The 27,020-nt window shown below is 39.1% G+C and overlaps 2 protein-coding genes across 6 annotated transcripts in view; both read right to left on the bottom strand.

Moving 5' to 3' along the window:
* cpamd8 (C3 and PZP like alpha-2-macroglobulin domain containing 8) overlaps positions 1-14,257 on the bottom strand; it is a 46,962-nt gene extending 32,705 nt beyond the window's left edge. For all 5 annotated transcript variants that reach the window (XR_009783940.1, XR_009783939.1, XR_009783941.1 and 2 more), the window contains exons 1-15: positions 13,694-14,257; positions 9,231-9,382; positions 8,732-8,754; positions 7,905-8,070; positions 6,569-6,621; positions 6,026-6,043; positions 5,359-5,413; positions 4,910-5,023; positions 4,380-4,464; positions 4,048-4,156; positions 3,639-3,866; positions 3,324-3,494; positions 3,101-3,229; positions 2,749-2,950; positions 2,360-2,535 (exon numbers count right to left, since the gene is read on the bottom strand). Coding sequence is in view for 1 of the 5 variants with exons in the window: in XM_061738156.1 (XP_061594140.1) it covers positions 2,360-2,535; positions 2,749-2,950; positions 3,101-3,229; positions 3,324-3,494; positions 3,639-3,866; positions 4,048-4,156; positions 4,380-4,464; positions 4,910-5,023; positions 5,359-5,413; positions 6,026-6,043; positions 6,569-6,621; positions 7,905-8,070; positions 8,732-8,754; positions 9,231-9,382; positions 13,694-13,779 (1,767 nt within the window). In the remaining 4 variants the exon portion in view is untranslated. The remainder of the gene's footprint in view (positions 1-2,359; positions 2,536-2,748; positions 2,951-3,100; positions 3,230-3,323; positions 3,495-3,638; positions 3,867-4,047; positions 4,157-4,379; positions 4,465-4,909; positions 5,024-5,358; positions 5,414-6,025; positions 6,044-6,568; positions 6,622-7,904; positions 8,071-8,731; positions 8,755-9,230; positions 9,383-13,693) is intronic.
* A 2,897-nt stretch (positions 14,258-17,154) lies between these two features.
* On the bottom strand, positions 17,155-21,655 carry sac3d1 (SAC3 domain containing 1). The gene is made up of 4 exons (XM_061737125.1): positions 21,602-21,655; positions 20,079-20,598; positions 19,325-19,607; positions 17,155-18,140 (listed from the first exon to the last, which is right to left on the bottom strand). The coding sequence occupies exons 1-4, from the start codon at positions 21,628-21,630 to the stop codon at positions 17,668-17,670; spliced, it is 1,305 nt and encodes a 434-aa protein (XP_061593109.1). The 5' UTR covers positions 21,631-21,655; the 3' UTR covers positions 17,155-17,667.
* Between the last annotated feature and the right edge of the window lie 5,365 nt (positions 21,656-27,020).

The following is a 27,020-nucleotide window of genomic DNA, read 5'->3' as shown; positions in this document are numbered from 1 at the left end:
CAATTTCAGGCAGTGTCGCTTCAGTGGCGACTTCTGTGTCATCTTTTAGCTAATAGTTTTAAGTCGGAAGAAATCCTTGGAAACGGCAGAAGAGAGCAGAAAACCACAGTGTTTAAAAGAGGGAGGGATGTAAAAGTGAGCAATAAACTTTCACACATCAACACTATTTTTTCAACAGCACACAGTCACAAATTAGCTGTGTTAATCTGTTCCGCTGCCCTCCTTTCACCATTCTGTAACCTGTCATCCTCTCCTGTCATGACCCCACTTATCTGCCTGCATGGCCGCTGTCTTGTCCTTCCCGTGCAACCCCCTCCTCCAGCACACACACACACACACACACCCACACACACACACACACACACACACACACACACACACACACACACACACACACACACACACACACACACACACACACACACACACACACACACACACACACACACACACACACATACACAATGTTGTAAGGGCATACCAGAGAGCTGTAAATACTTCTGGGAGTTAACTCCACCTAATTCAGGCAGGAACTAGGGAGCACTCTCAGCCCAACACAGCTGTTTGTTTACAGACATTACACTGTGCTGTAATGCCTGGTGCATGGACACTTGGGATTAGCTCCGAAATGTATACACAGAGTCCACCCTTTCTGCAGCTTTTAAAGGGATATTCCAGCTGTTTTGATGTGGGGTTACGTGAAGTGGTTAGGAGCAGTATTAGGAGGACCTGCGGTGGACAGCAGTCATGGTGCTCTCAGTTGACAGGTGACAGATAAAATGTATAAACAGAAATGAACAGTATACATTTATGTCTATACTGTTCATTTCTGTTTATACATTTATACATCTGTCATCCTACGTCACTTTTTGTAAAGATTCATATTCGGCACTTTTTAATCCTCATATTGTACATTTCTGTTTATTTCTGTTATACATTTTACTTTATTCTATCTCTTAGTTTATCTCCATATATTTGTTTGCTTTTATATTTTTATTTTTATTTTTACTGTATTGTACGACGGAGTATTAGGGCAAAAAAAACAAAAAAAGGAAATTACGAAAATAAAGTCATAATGAAATGAGAATAAAGTCGTAAAATTACGAGAATAAAGTCATAATATTACGAGAATAAAGTCGTAAAATTACGAGAATAAAGTCATAATATTACGAGAATAAAGTCGTAAAATTACGAGAATAAAGTCATAATATTACGAGAATAAAGTCGTAATATATTATAAACATATAAATATAACTTCACAAGATGCTCAATATTCCTCATTTTAACACAGGGAGAAGAAGCTCTTCCTGTTAGAGTTCTCATAAATTATATTCTCATAATATTACGACTTTATTCTCGCAACATTACGACTTTATTCTCGTAATGTTACGACTTTATTCTCGTAATGTTACGACTTTATTCTCGTAATTTTACGACTTTATTCTCGTAATATTACGACTTTATTCTCATAATATTACGACTTTATTCTATTACGACTTTATTCTCGCAACATTACGACTTTATTCTCGTAATTTTACGACTTTATTCTCATTATATTATGACTTTATTCTCGTAATTTCCAATTTCTTTTGTCTTAGTTTGGCCCTAATACTCCGTCGTAGTATTGCACCAATCACCACAACAAATTCCTTGTGTGTGTTAACAAACTTGGCAATAAACCCCCTTTCTGATTCTGATTCTGATTCTGACACTTGGGATTAGCTCCGAAATGTATACACAGAGTCCACCCTTTCTGCAGCTTTTAAAGGGATATTCCAGCTGTTTTGATGTGGGGTTATGTGAGGTGGTTAGGAGCAGTATTAGGAGGAGTCTTACCTGCAATGGACAGCAGTCATGGTGCTCTCAGTTGGGAGAATCGGGGAAAGAATTTTGATGGGAAGCTACGCCAACAGCAACTCAGAATGAGTCGCCAATTTTCACCCTCTTAAACGATTCAAACCTTATAAATATTCGTCCAGTTAAATCAACATTATATGTGGATTTTGTACCAGACATAAGCTTAATTTACTTTGTCACTACATTTTCTTAATCGGAAAACAATTCATATTGCAAGACAGACCTGTGTAACTGTGTTTCATACTCAAATGTTACAAATATACTGTTTCAACAACAGTGTACTCGTGAACTGCTATGACATTTTGTTGAGGTATGAGTTGTTTTGGGGTATGGCCGTTATTCTGATTAGCTGGTAATGTCGCTGGCTGTCAGAATTCCTCTCTGATTCTCCAAACTAAGACCAGGTAAGATGCTAGCGACCCAGAAGTGTGTGACATAGCCCCACCTCAAAATCAATAAACAAATCTCTCAAATTATTTCAAATTATTACAACAATAATTACCTGGTTCTCAAACTCAGGCTGCACAGAAATCTGCAGACTATCTGTGACACCCTCGCCGTTTTGTCTCACGTAGTACACCAGCAGCCGGCTGATGGGCGCCATGCTGTGACTTACAGGGAAACGTAAATAAGACAGACAGCTGTCCATCTCCGTCTGTGAGGAAACATCTGCAACACCTGTGGGAGGGATGACAAAAAAAAAAAAATGGATTGACACATTACTCTGGTGCTGAGGGGCCGTGGAGTAATCCTTCACTTCTGTTAGCATTATCACATTAAACAAGGGCCTTTTTAACGATTTAGGCATGCTGCATGTGCATAAAGCCAGAGTTTTTATCCATCTGACAAGGTATTGTTATAGCTGTAATAACATGAAACATCTTCACACACTTCCAGAGGCAGAAGGAGGGAGTTGGGTGGCGTGGACGTTCTTATCAAAGATGACTGTCGCCCTCTTTTCTCGGTGCGAGGCCGTCAGGTTGGCTGGCTGTTTCCCTGAGAGGACGATGTTTCCCCTGGATGCCACCTCGTAGTGTAAGGTGAAGTTACATGGACATGTGGATTTAAGGGCCACTTCGGCTTCCTGGCCAACCTGTACACACAGAAGGATACAAATACAACTTCATGAATGTATTTAGGATACTTCAGACCAGACTGAACCAAAAGGAACCAGATGGTGAAGTATATTTCAAATTCACAGATTTTCCCAAATTTTGGCCCCCCCAAAAAAAGTAAACCGTACTTTGAGAGGGGCACTGGGGCTCTGGATCTGGACGTGACACCTACTTGGAGAGTACCAACTACTTATTGACAGGTAGCTCGGTAAGTACTGGTCTCCCACGGTCTTCCCATCAATTGACATCACCTTGGTCTGTGCAAACGCAAAAACAACAAATTCTAAAACAAATGACCAAATGTTTTTCTCACAACTCCTCAGGTGAAGCAGCTGCTACTCCTTCACTGACCTCAAGCCAGACATACTGAGCAGCTGTAGGGATGGAGGGGATCTCAAAGGTGGCTTGGCCATCCTTGGAGATCAGTTCACTGGTGTAGACATTGTCCTTAGGAGTCAGCTCTGCTTTAACTCGCACCCTCACCCCGTCAGCTGGGCTTCCATCAGGATAGGTAACCTCGATCTACAGGCCGGAGGTGACAACCAAAGTAAGAAAAACATTAAAAAGAATACACAGATGACAGGCTCAATAACTCATCAGTCATCACCTAATTTATCATTAGCTGTCAAATGTTGTATATGAAATGTGTTATGCAGGGAGCCTCACCTTTCCTTTGTAGGGTAGACCAGGCTTGAACTGCTTGCGTGTCTCCTTTGAATACTTGATGTCAATGAGCTGTTTGTGAACTGCTGTGGAATCATCAAACGTGGTTTGCCTGCTCCCGTCAATGCTGGCCACAGATGCCCAAATGCTGACTGTCCCCCTGAAGTGATCAGCCACATCCACAGGCATCATCTCCTTAACACACAGGCTGAAATTTGCAGAGCCCTTGATCTGCCAACAGGAGACATGTATGTAGGCTGAGAGCAGTGCATCATTTTGAGTATTTCCACATAAGAATTAAGAGAACACAATAAAGAATGAGTCAAAATGAACTTATTTTTTATCACTTATGATGTCAGTATAATATTCAGCATCACACTACCTACGTGTTTGGTGTAAAAAAAAAACGTACCTCCAGAGTTTTGATAACAGGATGGCCCATCTCATGGCGGTAGTAACCAACCCCATTTACCGTCATATTCACAGTCAACTTTCCTGTCACTGGTTTCCCAAAGATATACCTGCACAACAATACCTTGTCAGAGCTTAACAAAGAAAAGGTATTGAATTGAATTTACACAACACAAAGGCCCATAACAATTAATGCTAGGCTATGACGGACAAAACAAACAGAGATGCATTGACGCTGACGAGCGAAACGCAATCACACGGCCCAAACACACCCTTAAGAAACTTCATTTATTTTATTTTTGTCTATTCCTTTACCTTGTAGCACTGACTTACCTGGCTGTGACGCTGGCCTGCTCACATGAGCTGAGATCACGGATGTAACGTGGTGGATCGATCACCAGCTCAAACTTGGGCATAACTGTGAGGAAAGGAGCAGACCATGTTTCACTTTCGCATACATCTCGCATGCATATGGGTTGTTTTTTTCTGTACTTATAAAATATCCCACATCTGCTCAGATTTAAGTAGAGCATCTCTAAAACATTAATCATAATTAACTTGAAGTAGTCTCTCTCTGTTCAGGTGAAGGGTGGTTTCCATAGTCACCTGATATACTGTAAATGAGACTTGTTGTAAAAAGAAAATTAGATATAAGTCTTACATTAACCACTGAACAAAGTAATTTAAAGAACCTAATGTGTAAAAACACATCAAAAGGGCTTTAATACAGGAATATGTACATACATTCCATTCATATCCATATGTACATATATATGTACATATATATATATATATATATATATATATATATATATATATATATATATATATATATATATAGTTGTGTCTGTGTGTGTCCTCACCGTATTTCTGCACGTCAAACGACTTGTTGTAGGTGTGGCCCTGGACCTCTACAAAGATAAACCACTCTCCAAACACAGGCTGGTCGGACAGAGGAAAACTCATATTCACAATCCCTAAGAGAGAAAGAAATCTGGTTTAACATGTTCCGTGTGTGCTTCATGCTGATACACAGACATATACTGGTACTGATACACAGAAACATACTGGTGAGCAGCCATATACTGTATCACCCTGTACTCTACACTCTTTATATAAAAATTACAATAGTAGACTGAATTGCATAATCTTAATATAATTTCAACCTTCTTATCATGCCCAAAATGGAATAAATATCATTAAACAGATTTAATATGAATACATCACAAAGATATAGTTCTCTAAATGACAGTAATTAAACGTTAAGCATGAACAATGATGATGTGAATATTTTAGATGAGAGGTGGTTTACCACAGCAGACAGATGGAAGTTCCTTCCACTGGACCATCCTGGATCCTTTTGGATCCTGAAAGATTCAATTAGAATATCACAACTAAGTGCTTTTCACCTTTTTGTAAGCGTTTTGTCTTTCAGTCCATGCTATTATTTCAACATGCAAGTCTACTTTATTATTAAGTCTCAGGAAGCTGGAGTCTATCCCAGCAGACATATACTGTAACAACTATACGGGGTTGAGTAGTCTTTGAACTTCACTTTACAGTAGGACACACATTTTGGCCAGTGCAATGGCCGTCCAAGCTCTCCTAACAGGTGAAACGAAGACTTTGTGTAAAAAGCTTTGACTGTATGTGCTTGTTGCAAGCTTTTACTTTTGCATAGGCCTCTCTGAACTCTGTGCGAAAGAAGAGAAGAGAAGAGAAGAGAAGAGAAGAGAAGAGAAGAGAAGAGAAGAGAAGAGAAGAGAAGAGAAGAGAAGAGAAGAGAAGAGAAGAGAAGAGAAGAGGTTCTTTTCATGTTGTTTATCCTCATGCTGTTCCTAAGAGCACCCTGTTATCTAAGTGAACTGCTCTGACTTCTGCTCTGTAATCTCCAACCAAGCTGGGAAGTAAAATTGCCACTGTCCCCCTCCCAGATGAGGCTCTGCCAACCCTGGGTGGTCCCGTCAGTCTCCACTCACCAAAATGTATGCCTCAATCTGCAAAAGTAAAATGAGAAGATTAGGGAGATAAGTACAATACTGTATACATCAGACTAAAAACTATGAAGCCAAAAGAGAAGTCCATGCATCCTCTCAGGGCTTCACTCAGCTCCCCTTGTCCTCATCCAACAATCATCTACCTGTGAACGTGAGTCATGCCCTTTACCTGCGACTGACTTTAATAACTGCAAACATCAAAAAACTCTATGTCTGAAAAGTAACACAGTGTATTTGGAGCCACTGCAAACATTCCAAGATAAATGCTAGAACTTGGCCGCTGTAAACAAGTTACTGTACAAGTCTGCGCCCAGGGCAAACTAGGTTGATCTTTGTTATACTACTATTTAAAATACGTTCTTGTTAAAATTATGCCGTGCTAATTCAAATCGGATACAAAATGAAAATTAATGGATCGAGTTACTTGTATTTACTAAAATTTTATATTAGAATTTATATTTTCTGCAATACAGGTTACAGATAAAAATTTGTTTTGGGTTTGACACGACTCAGAATTAGAATTACCTTGTCATTCACTGGCCTCAAGTCAGGTGAGACTGTGTAAACATTGATGAACACTGAAGACAAAAAAGAAACACACTATTGTAAAGATAATACATGCATACTTAGATCATAGACATTTTCATGCACACAGTAAAAAATCAATTACCGGTAATCAGACACTAAATGACATGTTTATATTATTTTTATGCGTTGGAAGCTTTGCTGTGACCATGAATCAGACCGAAAGTTGGGATGAAAAAAGGAAAATCTAAAAGAAATCAAAAATTCAGTAATATCTACATTGACTTTGAATTACTTATTGCACTGCAGTCTGTATAAATCCAAAATACTTTCTGCATTTAAGTCCTGAAACACATTCATAAAAAGTTGGAATGAGTGCAATTTAGGACTAGAATGTAACTTGAATAAATAATTAAATATTCATATAAGAATTAACAATAATTAAAGGATTCTGGGAATCTGGAGAAATATCCATGCATGACAAGCAAGAGCACAAGCTTAAGTTGGACATCCATGACCGCTGATCCCTCAGACAGCAACACATAGAGACGTCTTTGGTCAATAGCTGATAAAACCCAATAAGCTAGGATTACAGGAGGAAACATTTGTTAAACACTTCCGTATGAAGCTACATTCCCAAATAACACTTAGAACTTTAACGTGTGGAAACGGACGCTTGTGTTAACTCTGTGGTCAGACAAATCAGTAATCCAGAGCTTCTCTGGGAGAAATTAATACCGTGTCCTTTGAACAAAAGAGGAAAACAGGACCTTCTGGACTGTTCTTAAGAAATAAATCCAAAAGCCGGGCTCTGTGATGGTAAAGGGTCGTATCATTGTCCTTGACAAGGTTCATACTGTATAGACTTCTGTGATTATAGCATTAATGCAGACAAGTGTGAGGACACACTGCCTTCAGGGAAAATGTCCTTTTCAGAGAAAATAATATGTATTTTACAACAAAATAATGCAAAACCACAGTCTGAGTAGCCCACCTGCAGACCTGACCTACTACTGTACTGTTACTGTAAAAGTCAAATTAGTTGTAAGACGTTTTTTTTTATTTATTTATTTTAGATCAACCTTTTTCACACTGTCCCAACTTTCTTGGTTTTGGTTGACATAAAATTGATTAGAACCTCAATATTATAAACATGTATCATACAAACAAAGCATATCTTTGTCAATATTCCAGTTCAAGCCAAGCATGTACATGGCCACTGTATCATTTTCAGTAACTGGGTAGTATTCTGTCATAAACATTCTTAAAAAATGCCTATTTTCTCTGCAGTTCTCTGTGATTAACTGATTAACTACCAGCTGCACTATGAGGGAACCTTTATGTTTGGGTTTGTAGATGGGTTTGTCAGTCTGGATGAAGACAGCGGTGCCCTTGCTCTCCACGGTGACGGTAGTGTAGTTGTGGAAAATGTAACCTCCCTCTGTCAGGTGACGGTTCCCCCACACCTTCAGATGGGCCTGACCTCTGAGCCCAGAGGGAACCTGGGGAAACCAAGGATACAAGCAAACTCAAAAGTGATCACTCTTGATTTTTTTTTAGAAAAGAAAGTAATTTAGGATTGAAATCTCAATTCAAGGTTTCCGTGATGACACACAGTTTCGTACGCTTTCCTAGATTTAATCTATTTGATCATTTCTGAGAAAATAGAGGCTGCAGAGTGACAAACAAACAACATTAAAAGGCCAGGCGGAGGCTAAAACACAGTCTATTAAACATAACAGTGTTAGCAAAATGAGTGTGGAGATAATAATAATAATAATGGTTTGGTTTTATATAGCGCTCTTCAAGGCACCCAGAGCGCTTTACAGAGACCATTATTCATAAGTGCCGAGGTTAAGGGTGGGGGGCTTTGGAGAGACAGAGGCGAAGAATGGAGTTGTGCACGCTACAGTGATCTGTTCCAGCCTTCAGGGGCAGCGCATCATACGTGTGCATCAACAGCTGTTGCATATTATATTGAGGCTGTTACCTTACTCCCATTGAATGAGCAGAGACAGATGTTGCATTACAAAATAATGTTAGTGTTGATTTGCACTATGGCTGAGGAATGTTCACATAATGGACAAGGGGATCTCACTACTGTGCAGCTGTCACAACTGCCAAGAAACAAATACAAACTGTGACGCACACTTTCAGACTCACCTTCAGTTTGATGGTTCCTTTATCTAAAAACCAACAGAAATAGAGAATCAGCATCAGATGGTGTTTTTTTTCATACCCTTATCACTTCCACATTCCTGTCATTTATTCTGGATCTATGAGAGCAGCTAAAAGTCCTGCTGAGTTTTCCTGGAGGTCTTCAGTAGGAAATGCAGCTGCAAGCGTATCCAGGCTATTGTGTGCAGAGCTAGCACCATCAGTTAATAGTGCTGTCAAACAAATCACAGACTGTTTACACGGAAAAGATGGTGGTACGGGCTGAAATGATTCCTCCACTCAAAGAGCATGAAAACCATGGTTGATGAGGAACATAGTTGTGGGAGATCAGGCCAATAAGGCTCTCCCTCTGCATGTTTGTATGTGTATGTTTTTACCAGCATGTGCATCTGTGTAATTCCACATCCTTTGAATAAATCACACAAACAAGGGATCTTGTGGCTCAATTTGCCATTCTAACCTTAGATTAAGAATTGGTCCTCACCGAACACTGAGCTGTGACTGTGGGCGACTGTCTGTCCCTTCACCGACAGCTGCACCTGGACGGGTGTTTCTGCTTTTGCATTGAAGATGGTTACACTCACACTCTCCTCAACACCCGCTCGGAACACCGAGGGGGCGGCGACCAGGTAACCCCTGGCGGGAGAGCAGGAGAACGGAGAAACAAAGAGATTCATTAAAAAAGGAGGCAAGATGGGAAAAAGGGGGTCAGAGGTCAAAAAGAGAGAGAGAGAGATAAACTGAGGTGGTGCATAAGTACACCTTACTATTCTTGTTTCTAAGATAAAATTGCAACCTAATCTACACAATGAGAAAAGCACTCTGTCAATTTTCTCCGGCTAACACATGTCAAATAATTTTCTGCATGTGTGTGTGAAACCTCTGCTATTTTATTAAACAAAGGTGGTGCTTATTAACTATTTAAGCACAAGGACAAACTAAAGTTTAATTTGAATGAGATAAGATAAGATAAGAAATCCTTTAATAGTCCCACAGAGGGGAAATTTCCAAGAAAAAATGACAGATGAGAAAATGAGAAAATGAGAAAAAATGTAATCTGCTACAAAGGATCAAGATCTCTATTATAACAATGGTAGAGTTGCACATTTTCTCGTATGTTCAGAACAACTATTGTCAGCACAGTTATTTAAGGGTCATCTGTGGGAGAATACAGTTAGCTATTATTCTTAGCAATATTACAAGACAATGTTGGCATATTACAGGTATATATTAGCATCTGTGCACTACCCAAAAAGGTGGTCCAGTTTAAGATGTTTGGGATACTTTGGAAATGGTGTCATCGCATAGTTTTACCGGTGGAGCATCTCTGACTGCATTGTTTTTAACACTCCCAACACTCTTGGCAGTACATACTGTATAGAAGCGTACGCATCACAGCTGAGCAGACGGTGGTGCACAGTCTTTGGAGCAGTAAAAGGGACAACGCTAAGATTGTTGGCAGGGAATTAGTGGATTAGTGGAATTAGTGTTCTGGTGTATGATAAACTGCTGCTGTGACTTTTTACTCAACAAGGTGGGAACGTGTGCGTCACTCAGCAACTGCATCAGCTACTGCCTCTTCAAGGCTTTACCACACTGAGACTAGAGAGCAACCAAAAGTGCTGCTGCTCCAGCTGGCAGCTAGCACACCGAGGCAGGTGACCCACTGGAGGGGATTGACTTCTCTGTGATCAAACTTCCTATATCTAGAGTACACCCATATTCAGACTTTTAAGGTAAAGGCAATGAAAACCTCAGGGAGTTTCGGCTTTCTAGAATACCAAATTTGTAGGAACTGAATGATTTCAATCACAGTTTTGAGTTTTTTTCCTTTATTTTGATAGGAAATTAAACCACTTTAGACCACCCATGAATGCCATCCAAACAATCTCATTTTTACAGATTGTATTTCTTACTATACAAAGCACAGTTATTAACGTTTCAATAAATGTATAATTATGCAAACACTGCCACAATTTAGACAAAGATAGGCAGTTGCTTTGGGTTTTGTTGAGGTTTTTGTAGTTTCTCATCAGGAGTCAAGATTATCTGATCGGATACTGTAAGATGCTGAAGAGATGACGGAATGAGGTAAAAAGCTCTCCAGTCCAGTTGTCTCTGCATTGTTTCGGTGCAATGGATGCATGTAACATATGAGTAAGAATGAAATGTATATGTCTGTTACACAACAGAGGTTTGATAGTTAGCCGCTGAGACGGTGGCTGAATTGGTGACTCTCTTGGTTAGACATGAGATCCTCTGAAAGTTGAATGACTCAACTCCTTCTCTAGCTTGTGAAATACATTTCTAAATTGAAAAAGCAGCATTAACTCTAACCATGATTAAAATATCTGCAGATCTTAAACTTGATGATTACCGGCATTAAACTTATCTGACAAATTCCAGTTTTTCCAAGTAAATGATGTAACCTCTATGTACTCCAAACTTAATGGTAAGTACCCGGTACTTAAGTACTTTCGGAAACTGTAGGCTTGTCTGGGATACATTAATATTTTGGTAACTTAAAACCCCCAAAAAACATAATTATACTATACTAATTTTTTTTTCTTCTAGAATGTAGTACACATGTATGCAAAGTGCAAATAATTATGCAATCTGCAGTATGTGAGAAGTATTTGGATGGTTTGCTGCTTCTGGAAAACAAAAAACAACAAAGATCTGTGACCAGTCCACCTCGTATACAAGATATGGAATTTTGTCACATGGTTGTCTCCCATTTGGGCTGTAACATACTAGTTTTTACTGTGGCATACTACACACTAAACTAGTATGCAGTGCATACTGTTAACTTGTAAATGCAGTATGTGGCGTATCGCTTCAAAACAGCCATTGCTTTTGGCACTAAAAATGCCAGATTCCTCATCTGACTACATCGTCACTCAGGATGGGAATACTTTGACTTTGGGACTACTGTGAAAAATCTTGAGGTGATTTTTAGCTAGTCATTGCTGTCTCTTAACTCACATGTTAAGCATGTCTCTGCAGCAACCTTTTTAACTCATGTAGTGTTACCAAAATCAGTCCAATCTTTTCCAACACCAACACTGAAAAACTATTCTCACATTCATCACACGTTGGCTCAACAACTGCAGTGCCATTCTTCCTGTATGTCTAGACAATTCCTCGCCAGATCCAAAATGCAGCAGTCAGAGTATTGATTTGTAATGCCAAGAGGGATCATTTAATTCACTGTTTTTATTTTCAGCTGTATTTAAATGCCTTGTTGTGTTTTGTATGTGTTTATTCCCTCTATAATGTTAACAATCTCTATATATAATTATTTTCTTATTCCATCCTGTTCAGGGTCAAAGTAACAAAAATCTATCACACTTTTTAAATTATCCTGTAAAATTACATATGGATGTAGTAACAAATAATATTAGGCTAATCTATTAATATCTGATTGTTTTTCCTTTTTCAGATCCAGATTCTAGTCAGGCTCCATTTGTAAATATATTGTTTATGTAATGCACATCCCAATACAACAGTACATCATTTATGACTGATGGGCACACTTAAACCAGAGCATGTACCTAAAATATCTTATTGTTTGACCCATTCTGTCTTGACCCACTGATTCCAGCCTTTCTATATAAAAGTCTCGCTGAAGATCACATAAATTAGGGGTGAGTAAATCCCTGAGCGCAAACCCAATTGCATGCATGAGAGAAGGATCAGGTGGTTGGTATTACAGGACTACAGCATTATAGCCAGAGGCAACTGAAGTTCCTGTGAGAAAGTCATGAGAAAATCCCTGAAAAATAAGACTTCATAGAAGAGAGATAATGTGAAAAAAATGACTAGGCTCTATGACTAGCTCTGGGATGAGAATGGATCTTTTCAGTCACATGGCTCACTCTACGCTGGCTCCCATTCTTTTAGGGCAACTTTTATCCTCTGAGAGTTAATAGCTGCTCAGTGCCTAAGAAGGATTTGTGCCCTCCTTTGTAGATGAAACCAGTCACATGATTTCATGTTTTCAGCCTTTTGGTTTTGTAAACTTTCCCTCAGTGTTTTTCTTTTTTTTTTTGGGGAGTTTTGTCACTTGACAAATAAGTCAGTATTTAAATGGGGGAATCTAATGTGACCCTTGTGATGAATGCTTAAAACTTAAAAGTTGTTTAACACTCATGCTGAATGAGCCTGAACCTGGGAAGACACTGAAAACCTAGAAGTTGTGTAATTTACATCTGCTATTTTCTTATGGTATAATTAAACCATGGGCAACCGGAAGAAAAGCAGTGCAGGTCACTAACAAACAGTGAATGAAGTCTGTTCATAGGGTAAATGGAAAGGTGCTAAGACATGTCAGTGTCTATGATCACATACTGGGAATGACAAAGTTCAGAGAGCAGACAGACACACACACACACACACACACACACACGTATTCAACTAGGTGAAAAATGACATAAATATAAAAAAGTACTAATAAAGTCCTCTCTCTGCTCATATCCAAATATAAAATGACAACCAAACAATGTTCTTTTTTATATCTAATAAATAATATAAATTGATCCAAATTATATCATTCTAATGTAATATTTGGTTGCAATGAGAAATGAAGAAGTCACACCATGGGATCATACACTCCTACCTGAACCTGAAAAAAACATGTGTCCAGTCTATACACACACACACACACACACACACACACACACACACACACACACACACACACACACACACACACACACACACACACACACACACACACACACACACACACACACACACACACACACACACACACACACACACACACACACACACACACACACACACACACACACACACAAACTAAAAGCTACTTGAGATTGCTGTGCAGATTCAGATCTCATCTTCCATTACAATAGCAATAACATGTGAAACTTGCAGTCTTGCATCACGGGACGCAGCCACCACATGCAACACAAGGCTACTTACTGTCTTTCTTGCGCACAACTTGTGCTCATGTTGCAAATGAAAATGCTCCACAAAAGACCCAAAGCTGCCAGAGTCAGCCGGAACATTTTGGCTTCAGGAACCGAGTTCCTTTGTGGATATCAGCTCCCCTTGTGAATGACGCTGTCTCTCCAAAGTCTGATGAAACTGTAGGATGAAGTGTAACAGTTCGGCTCTACAGTCCTCTCCGTCTATCAGTCCATTTGTGTTGCCTGGAGTGATAGGTGTGCAGAGCTTCGCCGCCGGGAATCAAAGTTGTTGTAATCATCTCTTCAGCACATTTTTCCTCCTTTTTACAGCCCAGAATATACGGCAAGTCCTCTCCCATGTGCCTTCACCCGCCCCGGTTCTGTTCTCTCATATTTCAGCATTACAGTTTGTTAGTGTCCTCCCACTGCAGCGCTGCAGAAATGTGTCACAGAATATGTTTGTTTGACCTGTGATAAGTGCCAACTCTCGGGGATCCGGTTGTTCTCTGCGGTCTTGAGTCGCCCAGTCAGATTTCCGAGAGTCCAGAGGAGAACAATCCACTTCTCGCAGCGCTTCATTCACTTTAATACGTCAACCGAGAGCCCGACTATTGCTGCGTTCCATTTACCTCGGAAGTCGGAACTCGGAACTGGGAATGACGTCACAGCCGAGTTATCAGCGTTCCAGTTACAAAGTAGGAAAACAAGTTTGTAGTTCGCATATACCACATGAAACATGTAAATTACACTATAGCAGCATATATATGCCGAACAATACTTGTACACGACTGATTTAGTGTGACCAAAACTAGAATGAAGTGCTACGAATTTTTACAGAGCTCTCTTCTACTGTTTACAACCGGGGCAGCCATCTTGGAATGGTAACTCGGGGGTGGTGAAGACTCTCCCACTTTCCCAGTGGGAAATCCCACTTCGAGGGGCGTTCCAGTTGAAAAATCCAACTGGGACTGGGAAATCCCCACTTCCGAGGACAAATGGAACGCGGCATAAAGCCTGAATTATGGTTCCGCGTTAAATCGACGCAGAGCCTACGACGTAGGGTACGCGGCGACGCGCAACGTACGATGTGAGTCGCCGCGTACCTTACGCCGTAGGCCCTGCGTCGATTTTACGCGGAACCATAAATCAGCCTTAAACACCAATCTTTGAAAAAAGGAAAAAAAAAAAAAAACCTGCATGCTTCAGGCCACAACATAATTATACCCACATTTTAGGATTTTACTTCATCTGACAAGTCACATACTTTAAAAGATACACGCCCCCTGTTGTTTTTGTTTTTGATGTTCTTACAGATGAAAAAAGGGGAAAAAACAAGTTTAAAACGCAAACACAGTTGATACTGCACTCTTACCGTTTAAATCACATTTAGGGAGACTACAGGTATATGCTGCCCTCAAGTGGTAGGTTGACATCAATGCAATCCAAAGTATTTGAATAGTTTCAAAATGAGACTTTGCTTGAACAGCATACACACAAGTTTTGGTAACATGACAATTCCCCATCCTGATGAAGAGTTTCTGGGATAAATCAGTTTTGTTTTGTTTTATTAGTTTATTGTGAACACAGGAGGTTAACTCATGAGGAATTTCTTCACTGTAAAAATTCCTATTGTTGCAAATGAAGGGACTGAGAACAAAATCAAGACACCACTTATCTATAGCTTCACCATAGGAGGGATAGTAAGTAAGTAAGAAGTTTTGGAAGCCATTCGGCCACATGGATGCACAACCAAAATCAGCTGTGGTGTCCTGTACCATAACATTACCATGTTTTAGAACTGGACTTCCACAGAAAATAAACACGAAATGTCTTGAAATAATCTCACAGCGAACAGTTTAGTGGAGTAAGAGGTCTTAATCTGCACAATTTACACAGTGGCTGGAGGAATGTCTTTGATCTGTGATGATGCTATCATGACGAGATACTGCAGTCTTCTAACGGTTGTTGAAACAGCAATAAGAATCATGTAATAACGCTCTTTTTGTGTAACCTGTGCATTGGATGTCCAATCGACATCCAGATCATCTCTATATTGTATTCCACACCATATTTGCCAATTTAGCAACTTAGTCAGTATATTTTGCAAATTCTCTCTAGCAACTTTTTCTCAAAAAAGCCAATAGCAACAAGTACTAACTTTTTTAGGTCTTATTGGCAACTTGAGGTGGAAATGTTACGTTGTCTCCAACTTGCTGCTGACTAAAACAACTTTTTCAAGTTCATAGCTAATGGCCATTGATGTCTGACCTTGGAATTGTTGGACAAGAGTTTGATTTTTCTCCAAAACACCTTGTTCAAAACTCTACATCTTTGGGAAAATTTGAGTGATTGTCCTGGTTCATGCAGATCTCAAAACGAGCTACATAACGTTGTCAAACATCAGTCACAACCTTTTAAAATAAGGCTGAAAGACTTTGGTTTCACAAAATTACCATCTACGTTGATGTCACTTTGTGTCTTAGAAAACCTTGCTTACAGGGCTCCAGAGATTATACTTAAGACATCCTTCCAGGAGCCGTGGCATCGATATATCGTCACTTGGGTATGTTTTAGCATACTTGTTTCTTGGCAAAAAAACCCCAACTATATCCAAATACATGTGAATATAAGGCAGTGAGACTTGTGCAGATAAACCATCTACTCACCAATGATTTCATCGGTACCATACGGGTACTATTTTAATAGGATGCTTGGTGGTTCGCAATATCAGTGGTGTCTGGAATCCTCGAAGCAATACACATTGGAAACAGAAAAAGGAGTTGAAAATTATCATAGAATCTCAAATCGCTTTTTTTCCCTGGATGACCTGCAGCAGATGAGACTTGAAATACCCAGTTACTTGTCCAGACTCAAATGCATTCATCAGCCTCCTCAAGCAGATCTTAGTGGTGGATGCAGAAAGCAGATTATGTCCAACTGCAGCTCTCAACCAAAATGTTATTAACACATCTGTCAGCTTACGATGGTCAACCTTATGTGATCATAGCACAGGAAAGCATGACAAAGTGAGTCTGAAGATGCTGTTCCTGATACCTCTAAAACATAGTCTGTTTGAAATTTAACATATGTTGCCATTTTCAGAAAAGAGGGAGCAATATCAACACAGAGGAGAGTGCTGGCTCACCACTCTCATGCTGGGTCCGCGACAGAGATAAAAGACAGCAATCCAAGTTAATAAAAGCTTCATTTCAAAAAATGTAACTTTCTTTTTTTTTTAAGTATAATTAAAGGAAGCTGTCAAGATCTTAAAATCTGTTTATCGAGTCATATATGTTAATTGAAATGACAGGTGTTGATATCTTTGCTGAGAATAAAAGTTGTTGTTATCATACCTCTTTGACCTGTGACGAGTGACAGCTCTACGTATGTAATCTGGAAATGATCTGCCCAGCGTCCATGTATTAAAATTTAAATGAATATATAAATCTGCCCACTCAGCCCACAACCGGTCGATACAATTCAGGAGTTTATTTCATCTGACAAATTATTTAAAAAAATACAAAAGTCCCTTTTGGTTTGTTGTCCTTTAAAAAAAAAAAGCAAAAAAAAAAAGCAAACACAGTTGATAAAGGACTATTACAATTTAAGACACATTTAGGACACCGCAGATATATGCTGCCCTCAAGTAATGAACTGACATAGATGTAAACTACCGTAAAGAACGTGGTTTAACTGGTTAACAAAATGTAATGAATTGTTTAGAGTGCTGTTGTGATGAAAAAAAGAGCAGGGATCAACGGTTCAACTTGACTTCGGTTTTAATAATAACTTTAAAAGAAACATTTAAAATCAAGAAAAGAACATGGCAGGCAAACTGGCCATTTCTGAATTTCCGCTGCTTCTCTACAACTCAAAACTGAGGTAAATTTAAATCCCACAAGAACCCTTTAGTAGCGAGGGTCTTTTTTGGCTGTCACGATTCACATTCCATAATAAAACAATATCTTGACCTGGGTCCCTGAGAATTCACACAAACGCATTGCCGTGAATGATGTTCCCAATAGTGAGGCCTTTCTGTTTGTCAGCCACTATACTGTGATACAGTTTACAGTGCAGTTTTCCTTGCTCAGGCTCATTAAAAGCAGCTTTGGAGAAGATCACTTGCTTGTCCTGACTGACCTCCAAGCCATACACCTGACAAAGTTGAGATGTGAGTGAAATGTCTAAGGACAAGAGTTTAGACAGTCTGTGAAGAGGAAAGCGGCAATTGCGGCTGCTGTACCCATGGCTGTATATCAGCAATAGATCTCTGCGACATTTCACCAGGTGACGGTGGAGTGCACAGGTTTGCAGAAAGTTCAGCTTCTGAGCCAATCGGAGTAAGCGTAAAGGATTTCTCTCCAGAAAAGCTTGGTTGATTGAAAGGGCCAGTGTGATGGAAGGAGTGCTGCGGTGCTGCTTCGGGACTTCCAAAATGTGCTGCATTGCACGGCCTGAACCTGAAGAGAAAGCATGACAATATTTTATCTCAGGAATGTGATACTGGTGAATAACCTGTAAAATCTCTCTCTAGACGGCCATTTGAATCTCCTGGCAAAAATACAACAAAAAAAAAAACAAAGCAAATTGAGATAAGAACACCAAGCCTTTAAAATTAACCTTCTTCTTTGATTGTGCTTTTTAACACCTGGGTAATCTTCTATTTTGATTACTCTTTAAACTACTTCAATGCTTCCCACAACCAGAAGGAAGAGCCCTAAAGAATGATATCTCTACGTGGAGTTTTCTTTTTCCTATGATCTTCACTTCTTCGTAAAGTGATTGACTGGTCCATGGATCCTAATCCAATAAACTGATGGAGGTTCAGTTTAGAAATAAAAAAATAAAAAAAACACCACATTTTATGACACCATTCATCCTTTTTAAATGCGTCATTCCGGAGAAAAAAAGACCTGGGGACACATATGTCTTTAAACAAGAAGATTACTGCCTGATTCTCATGTGATCTCAAAACCTTCAGGTAAGCTTGTAATCTCATGACTTCATATGTGCAGGCAGGGTTGTGAGTGCAACATCTTTGAAATGGCCTTTATAAGAAACTGAAAATGGAGCAAACCGCTTCAGAAGCAGACCACAGCACTTTCCCTACCAATACCACTGATACCACCCCAATACCACCCCTACAGCACTCTCAGGGCACTGGATCCCTTTTTCAAGTAGAAGTGACCCTTTAACCCATGAAGCCCAGCTTAAAGTAAAGATTTTACTTGATAAAACTATGTCCATGTTGCTCCAGATTAGTCTGCAGCTTCAGAGTTGTTTTTTGTGGTCCATCCACCCATTTTCCACAGCTTATCCGGAATTGGGTCGCAGGGGCAGCAGTCTCAACAGAGATGCCCAGACTTCCTTCACCCCAGACACTTGTTTTTTGTGGTGTTTTCTCTCAATATAAAGCAACATTCACATACTTTTTTTTTTAACCATTTAGTTTCAATTGTTTTCTTAGGAATGAGGGAGTCTAATTTGCTGATAAGCGCTGAACTCAGGGAAGGACTTAACAACACTTTGGAATGTTGTTTAAATTGTATCTCTGCATCTGCGCAGCTCGTTTATACATAGTTTTGTAGAAATCATCTTGCCTAGAACTACACCAAAGCTCTAAGTATAAAAAACATCAACCAACCCAAGTTGTAGAGCAAATCAAGAGCGTGGAATTCTTCCTGGTTGGGGTATGGTTCTGTTCCAGTTTTGTAGCAATCCAACAGCCAGCTCAGGTATTCTTGTAGGTGTGTGTCGTTGATGCTTGGGTCATAAAGACGCAGTGGCTCCCCACAAAGACAATAAGAAGCATAGATGAGGAAACGGACTGCACGCTCTAAAATAGCCACACAGTCCAATCCAGACACCCTCTGGATGATCATATCTTGTTTCACACTACGCAACCGATCAAAGACAAAGTTGTACACCTGAAAGAAGAGAAAACATTTAATGGTTGTACAAGTTCTTACATACATTTAGGACTTAAATATTGCAATGGTCCTTCTGGTCTTGTAACACATAACCTGCAGTCATGGTCTAAAGGCTCTACTCTGAGCAGACCAAGCATGTTTATAAAGTTGAATCTGAAATAACCAAAAGACTTCTGAAACAATGTTCTTTGAACGGATGACGTTAAGGTGAAAGTGTTTTCCCATAATGCACAATGCCTCTGGTTCCTGAATATGTATTGTAAGGTGTTAAAATGAAAATCTGGTAACAACTTAATTCTGTTTTCAAATATAGAACAATAAAACTGAAGTTTTCCCTCTGATACTAAAGGGGTTTTGATGGAGCCTGCCTAAGCTCAAAGGTTTGCTTACCGAGTTCTGATTACGGTACCTTAAACAAATAATTTACAGTTTTAGAATAGAAAGGAGATGTGTATATATATGACTTGCCTCAGTCCATGGTTGCAGATTAGGAGAGGTTGCAATGTCATCAATGAGGTAACAAACAGTTTTGAGCAAAACAGCAGGTGGTCGTAGGTCAGGAGGGTTTGTTGCATCTTTCCCAGCTGCTGGCCTGGAGTATTCTTTGACAGCTCGTAAAGGGTCACCCCTTGGCCTTCGATCTTTCTCTGTGCCTAATACCATTTCAAAACGATGAAGCCGATTCTGTTTCTCGCGGTCCCACAACTCTTGAGTAGGGCACATGGTCTGGCAGACCCCTCTGGGGACTGTTTCCTTTACCTGTGGTCCAGGTTTCTGGTCTTCTTCTTCCACCTCTGCAACAGGGACTTTACTTTCATTTTGCCATCGCTCTTTATTGCTTTGTCTCCACTGCCTTCCTGTTGGCACCCCACTCCTCTGTGACGGGTAGACATCTGTCCCTTGGGCATTGCTTTTGTTTTGCCCTTGCTCTTTAATGCTCTGCCTCCAATGTCCCCCTGATGGTCCACCACTCCTCTGTGAGTGAGATCTGTTTAAGAAACAGTTTCACAAGTGTTTATAGTTTGGTATGCAGTTTAAAATGAAAAATGAGATCTTCGGATTTGTACAGACTCATATCCGGCACTTTAAAAATCTCATATTGTACATTTCTGTTTATACATTTTATTTTATCTCTTATATATTTGTATTGTATTGCACCAATCACCACAACAAATTCCTTGTGTGTGTTAACAAACTTGGCAATAAACCTTTTTCTGATTCTGATTTGCAAATGCAAGGAACATAGAGCTTATTCTTTTACAGTAGCCACAAATACAAAGTATTTTAGAGAAAGTATATGAGAATGTATAATAAAAAAATTCATTTACATACAAAGAATGTCCATTTTAGCTTGATGTTCCAAACAGATATAGTACAAATTTTACAGAGCATGCCCATAAGTTTTGTTGACTGCACAATTTCAAACTTGTGCAAAAAAAGTGTTTGGTTTATAACTTGAAGAAATATTTTAACAAGTTTTTGAAAACCAATCCAACAGGGACAGGTTGTTTATTAGCTTCGGACCACTGTTCTCCATTTAAAGTAGGCTACATACTGTACTCATCTCATTCTACATCCTCAGGAAATTACCTACCAAGGGTAGCTTCAAAGTAAAGGAATATTTATGAAGTAATTTCTTACAAATGTGGACCAGAATAGTGCATGGACAAAGAACATCCAGAGGCAGATTATTTTTTCATTCTTTTTTGAATTTCTGAAGTGTGTTTTTTTATGATAATGTTACCTGGGTAAGTAACTACATCAATACTTCCATCAGGCTGACACATGGATGTATTATTTAACCTGACACCACGGTGACACCTGGCTGGCTAACGACATGCTAACGTGATTGTTTTTACTTCACAACACAGACCAGTGCAATATGTCGCATGGTCTCGGTTAGAATTAAACGGTATGTTTTTGAATGTCTTTAACAAAACGAGCAGTTTGAGAGAAACGAATGCCGTTGTTATTTGGTTATTATTACTCACAAGCCACGGGAGCTTCTGCGATGGTTCATGAGCTCCTCCGGCACGTGACTTCCTAGCAGCCAATCAGAGTAATCCATTTATGTTTTCACGACGTAACTTCCGGAGTTGGACGTCACGTGTCGGGGCACAGTTTTCAAATCCATATTTTGCTCCCAAGTCATTATGGAATTTTATTTCACATAATATATTCAAGTCTCAAATTATTATTGCCTTGTAAATATAGTATTTCAAACATCAACAAGCTTTGTTAGCATGGAAGCTATGTTATTCATTCACATAACTTTTCACCACATTCATTCATCATTTGGAATAATGAATGCATTATTAAAAGGAAAAAGTAGCTGTATTCACAAAATTGGATAGATAGAAATATAATCTGTTTAAAAGACTTATTTAGCTCTAATGGCCAATTATTTAGTTATGAAGACACTTTAACCGTACAATTTAAAGAATTTAACTCAGTAATTAGCTTTATTCCTAGAGGAATAATTTAACTAATGAAAGGTTATAAAGAACAGAATGTGCAAAATACAACTTCTAACATTCTTTACATAAATGGTATTGACATTCTGAGTAAAAAATGTACCAATAAACATATCAGAGGATGGAATTTTTGGAATGCTATTTTTATGGATATTACAGTTTTTCTCAATCACTTTGGTACATTTCTCACATCAGAATTGAAATTCTCAAAAGTTCTTGTTCAGTTTTCACATCATCATGCCATTTGTGCAGATGAAAAAGGCAGTTTCTCATTGCATTGAACAAATTGCAAATGCTTTTGTCCATCCATGCAAATGATTGTGTACAATTCTCAGTTTTTTCGTACATTATCAATTGCTTTTGTCATGCTAATCAAAATGCTTTGTTATAGGAATCTATCAAATAGTCTCTTTCCCCAAAACATTTAGGCTATAGTTCATCATATAAGTCTTCACATGCAAAATGATTTACCAAGCCATCATAACATGTCAAGCATATATACATTTCCATAAGACATTTGTCTGTAAATATGATCTAAATTGGTAAATTCCTCCCAGGTGAATCTAGTCTTTCTCTAATGAAAAGAGTTGATCAACCAATGATCGACAGTTTTCTGAATGAGCTCAAGGGAGCATCTCATGAACAATCTACTGGGGAGTATATAGGTAACCAGAGCACAATAGAAAGTTACAATGTCTGACAATGGAAGGACAACAGCCAAGAAGAAGGAGAGGAAGAGGGGTGAGGCTGCGTGGTGGAGGAGTAGGAAGAGGAAGAGGCAGAAGAGGCGGACACATGCGTGTTCCTGATGAAATCAGAGCAACACTTGTAGACCATGTTTTGAATCATGGGCTGACTATGGCTGAAGCGGGGAGAAGGGTGCAGCCAAATGTTGGCAGAACAACTGTGTCCTCAATTATTCAAACTTTCCGCAGAGAGAACAGGTGTGTAATCTAACAGTATGTGCTGAATTACATGGAGTTTACTGTATTTACATGTCAATACAGTAATGCCCCATACATGCTCTATACCAGTGATTCTTAACCATAGGGCCGCGGCCCACACTTGGGCCGCGAGCGCCATCTAGTGGGCCGCGAAAAAAAATCAGTTTTGAACGTGTGGGCCGCGGGGGCCGCGGGACAGCATAGCAACTCCCGACCAAATGAGGAGAAGAAGACCCTCAGCTAGCTCTAGGTGTAATAGTAAGAGAAATGGTGTGTATTTATAGAGAAAATCCTTCATTTTGCACAGAGTAGGTTTAGATCCGCCAGGATCAGGGATCGATTACTTGGGTCTGCGCCCAGAGCGAGCGAGCGCGGCGTGATCATTTATCCTGACTCGTCCGCGCGGCCGGGGAGGTCGGAGCCGCTCGGGCGGTGGGCTCCGTCGTTACTGCTGAAGGATTGTACATGTAGATGTGTCTGCTGGACTGGACTGTTGTTCGGGCTCGCAAAAGCATCGGAAAGTGACTGCTGCAGCGGCCAGAGAGCTGCGGGTTCTGCCCGTCTCAGATGATCAGGCTCGGATGAAATCCGATACGCGCAGTCCTGACAACTTATTAATGTAAATAAAACTTAGTAAGTTACTTAGTAAGTAATTAGCTTGACTCTTACAGAGATGAGAAGCCTAACAGGTGGAAAGGGAAGTTCAACCCAGAATGGACAGATTCATCCTGGTTCAGTTTACCCACTGGGACAAAACCAGTGTCTCATACGTTCAGAGACCGTGGCGTTCAAAGTGCGAAAGTAAAACGCCACTGAAACAAAACACAAAGTTTTTCATCAAACATATTCACTCAAGTCTGAACTGAAGTCACAGAAAATAAGCTGACCATCTTAAACATGTTTGGGTCCACATTTCAGCTGTGAAGCAGCTTTCTCCACAATGAACATAATTAAAACTAAATATCGTTCCAGGTTAATCAATGAGCACCTTCTCATGTGCATGAGAACCTGACACCATCCAGCCCAGATTTAAAGTCCTGACAGGAGAAATTAGAGCTCAGTTCTCTCACTGAACGACAGAAAGTGGGGGCATAAGATTAAGGGGAAGAAAGAAAAACTGCAAAACTTTTAAATTGTTAAGATGTGTTTATATTAATTTATTATAAAAAGGTGTTGAGACAATTAACAAAGAAAAGGGGAAATTCAAACTGCTGGTAAAGAAATAAAATAAGATAGCATTTGAAAAATAAAATAAAATCTTATTTATTTATTGTATTTTTAAGAGAAAAAAATGTGTAATTGAAGTTACACATGTTAATGGGCAAATATGTACTTTTTTAATATAACAGTCAGATGCAGATGTTGATACAACTATGAGGCTACTTGAATATATATATATATATATATATATATATATATATATATATATATATATATATATTTATTTATTATGATGTTCTGGACCTTCGCTGCTATACAGTGTTAATATTTAACGGGCCTCGGGCCACTCTGTGCTGAAAAAATTGGGCCCCAAGGTCAGAAAGGTTAAGAACCCCTGCTCTATACAATGCCATTGTGTCTTCCTCAAATTTGTTTTGGTTTACATTTCTATTTCCCACATAGGACTGCAAGACAAGTACACAGGGGTGGTAGAGGGCGGATTTTCACACCACACCAGGAGATGGCTATCTGCAACATTGTTGTTGAAAACAACGCCATTACACTGAGAGAGATACAGACTACTATTTTGCAGGACAATGACACATTTGCAAACATCGAAACAGTCAGTATCTCTACCATTGACAGAGTGCTAAAAAAACAACACGTGCGCATGAAACAGCTATACACTGTCCCATTTGAAAGAAATGGTGAGAGGGTGAAGGAGCTGCGCTACCACTTTGTCCAGGTACAACTTTTATTCCAAAACCATATATAGATATGTCCTCGTTTATAAGTCGCTTTGGGTTTACAGTAAAAGGTGTCTGCCAAATGCAATGTAATGTAAAGATGTACACTACACTACTGTAAGTGTGGCATTTGCACATATGCTATGGCTGTAGAAAAGAAGATGCAATATGTCATATACGTTTGATCTAACTTCTTTTGCAAATGCATGTAATGCAGTAATTCAAAAAATAACATTTTGTCTTCTGTATTTAGCGCATGATGGAACTGGAAGCTAGTGATCCACCCTGTCACTTCATTTACATGGACGAGGCTGGCTTCAATCTGACAAAGCGCAGAAGACGGGGTCGAAACCTTATTGGACATCGAGCCACCATTGATGTGCCAGGCCAAAGGGGTGGCAACATAACTATGTGTGCCGCAATATCAGATAACGGTGTGCTGACACACATTCCACTGATGGGTCCATACAACTCTGAACGTCTAATAGCATTTTTAGACACTTTGTACAGGGATCATATCCTAGGTGGCCCAGCCGAGAATATGGCCCAGCCCAAATATGCCATAATATGGGACAATGTAAGCTTCCACAAGTCAGCCTGGAGGTGGAAGGTGTATGACCGAGAGCCACACACACAAGTGACCCTTCTGGCTGCAATGGATGCAGCATGCCAAGACATTACTGCAGATTCCTGCAGAGCATGGATTAGGCATGCAAAAAGATACTATCCACGCTGCCTTGCACGGGAGGACATCAGGTGTGACGTGGATGAGAATTTGTGGCCTAACAGACAGGAACGGGAAGAAGCTGAAGATCAGGATTGAGATTAGAATTTGGGGAGTTGTTCATATTTTTTTGTTTACCTACTGTATGACCTATGTTTATATTTTTGACCTATGTTTACACTTACGTATTGTATTTCACCTTTGTTATGTGCAGTCTTTTTTTTTTCTTTACGGACTGCAATGTCAATGTTTGCCAATAAAGAAGTCATTCTGTAAATGTGAATCTTGTCTTTTCCAATCAATCTTACACGTATACATTATATGAGGTCAAATGTACAACACTTGTCATCACACCTAAACCACATTTTACATCAACATGTCTCTTCAAAGTGCCTTCAATTGCCAACATGACTAATGAATTTGACTGTCTTATCTGTACACAATGACACAATGATTAAACATTCTGATGGCACTGACAAGTATATTGACACAAAAACTTGCTTTTGAGGGATGGACTAAGGATTTTGAGCAAGAGACTGGCTTTTGCAGGTGATCCACAGTGTTTTGCTATTTGTTCAAACTGTTTTGAGAAATGCACTTGATCTTCTGCAAATTGCAAGAACGATTGGAAAAATGTACCAAAGTGATTGAGAAAAACTGTAACAGGCAGAAGGCATGGCTCTTTACATTTAAATTTTGGGTCACAAATAAAATTAGACAATTACACTTAAAGATACTACACAATATATACTCATCTAAGATGTATATTCAAGATTCCTGGACATAGATAACAAATGCACCTTCTGTAAAATCGAATGTGAAGATGTAACTCATTTGTTTTATGGTTGTGCATATAGCAGTACATTTTGGAGAGATATGGAGAACTATATATTTTGTAAGACAAATCACAAAATCAACATTGGAGGGAAGTACATAATTACTTATTTTGAATCCCAAGAAAATAAACTTTGTACTATAGTAAACCTTTACATTCTATTGGGGAGATTCCATATACATAAAGGTAAATTTCAGAATTCCTCATCATTTAAATAGTCTTCAATTGAAATGTATTATTATTTTGGATCTCTTAAATTAATTACAAATAAAAAATATTTATCCATATTGAACATACATTCATAAACGTTTAATCAAAAACGTGTCACAATAATTATAATTCTTTTCCATGGGAGACGAGTTCTGTCACTGATTTATTTATTTTTTTTCCTCAAGTATTGTGTCATATAGTCATATGTAACTTTAATGTATTATTTTTTTCATGGAATGTGAGCTGGAAATGCTGAAATGTTTATTATTTGTATATATTTGTTTATATAATGTTGTCACAATTTTTCAATAAAGTC

Source organism: Cololabis saira, chromosome 13 (assembly GCF_033807715.1).
Source record: "Cololabis saira isolate AMF1-May2022 chromosome 13, fColSai1.1, whole genome shotgun sequence".
NCBI classification, from domain to species: Eukaryota; Metazoa; Chordata; class Actinopteri; order Beloniformes; family Belonidae; genus Cololabis; species Cololabis saira.
This window is presented reverse-complemented; position numbering and strand designations above follow the sequence as displayed.

What these genes read in the sequence shown, in the direction of transcription:
- sac3d1 (XM_061737125.1), bottom strand. Translation starts at nt 21,630, where the DNA reads ATGAACCATCGCAGAAGCTCCCGTGGCTT. An exon ending in CGCAGAAGCTCCCGTGGCTT is followed by an intron (nt 20,599 to 21,601) that starts GTGAGTAATAAT and finishes TTTCTTAAACAG; the next exon opens with ATCTCACTCACAGAGGAGTG. An exon ending in TGATTTGCTCTACAACTTGG is followed by an intron (nt 18,141 to 19,324) that starts GTTGGTTGATGT and finishes CTTTCTCTTCAG; the next exon opens with GTTCAGGCCGTGCAATGCAG.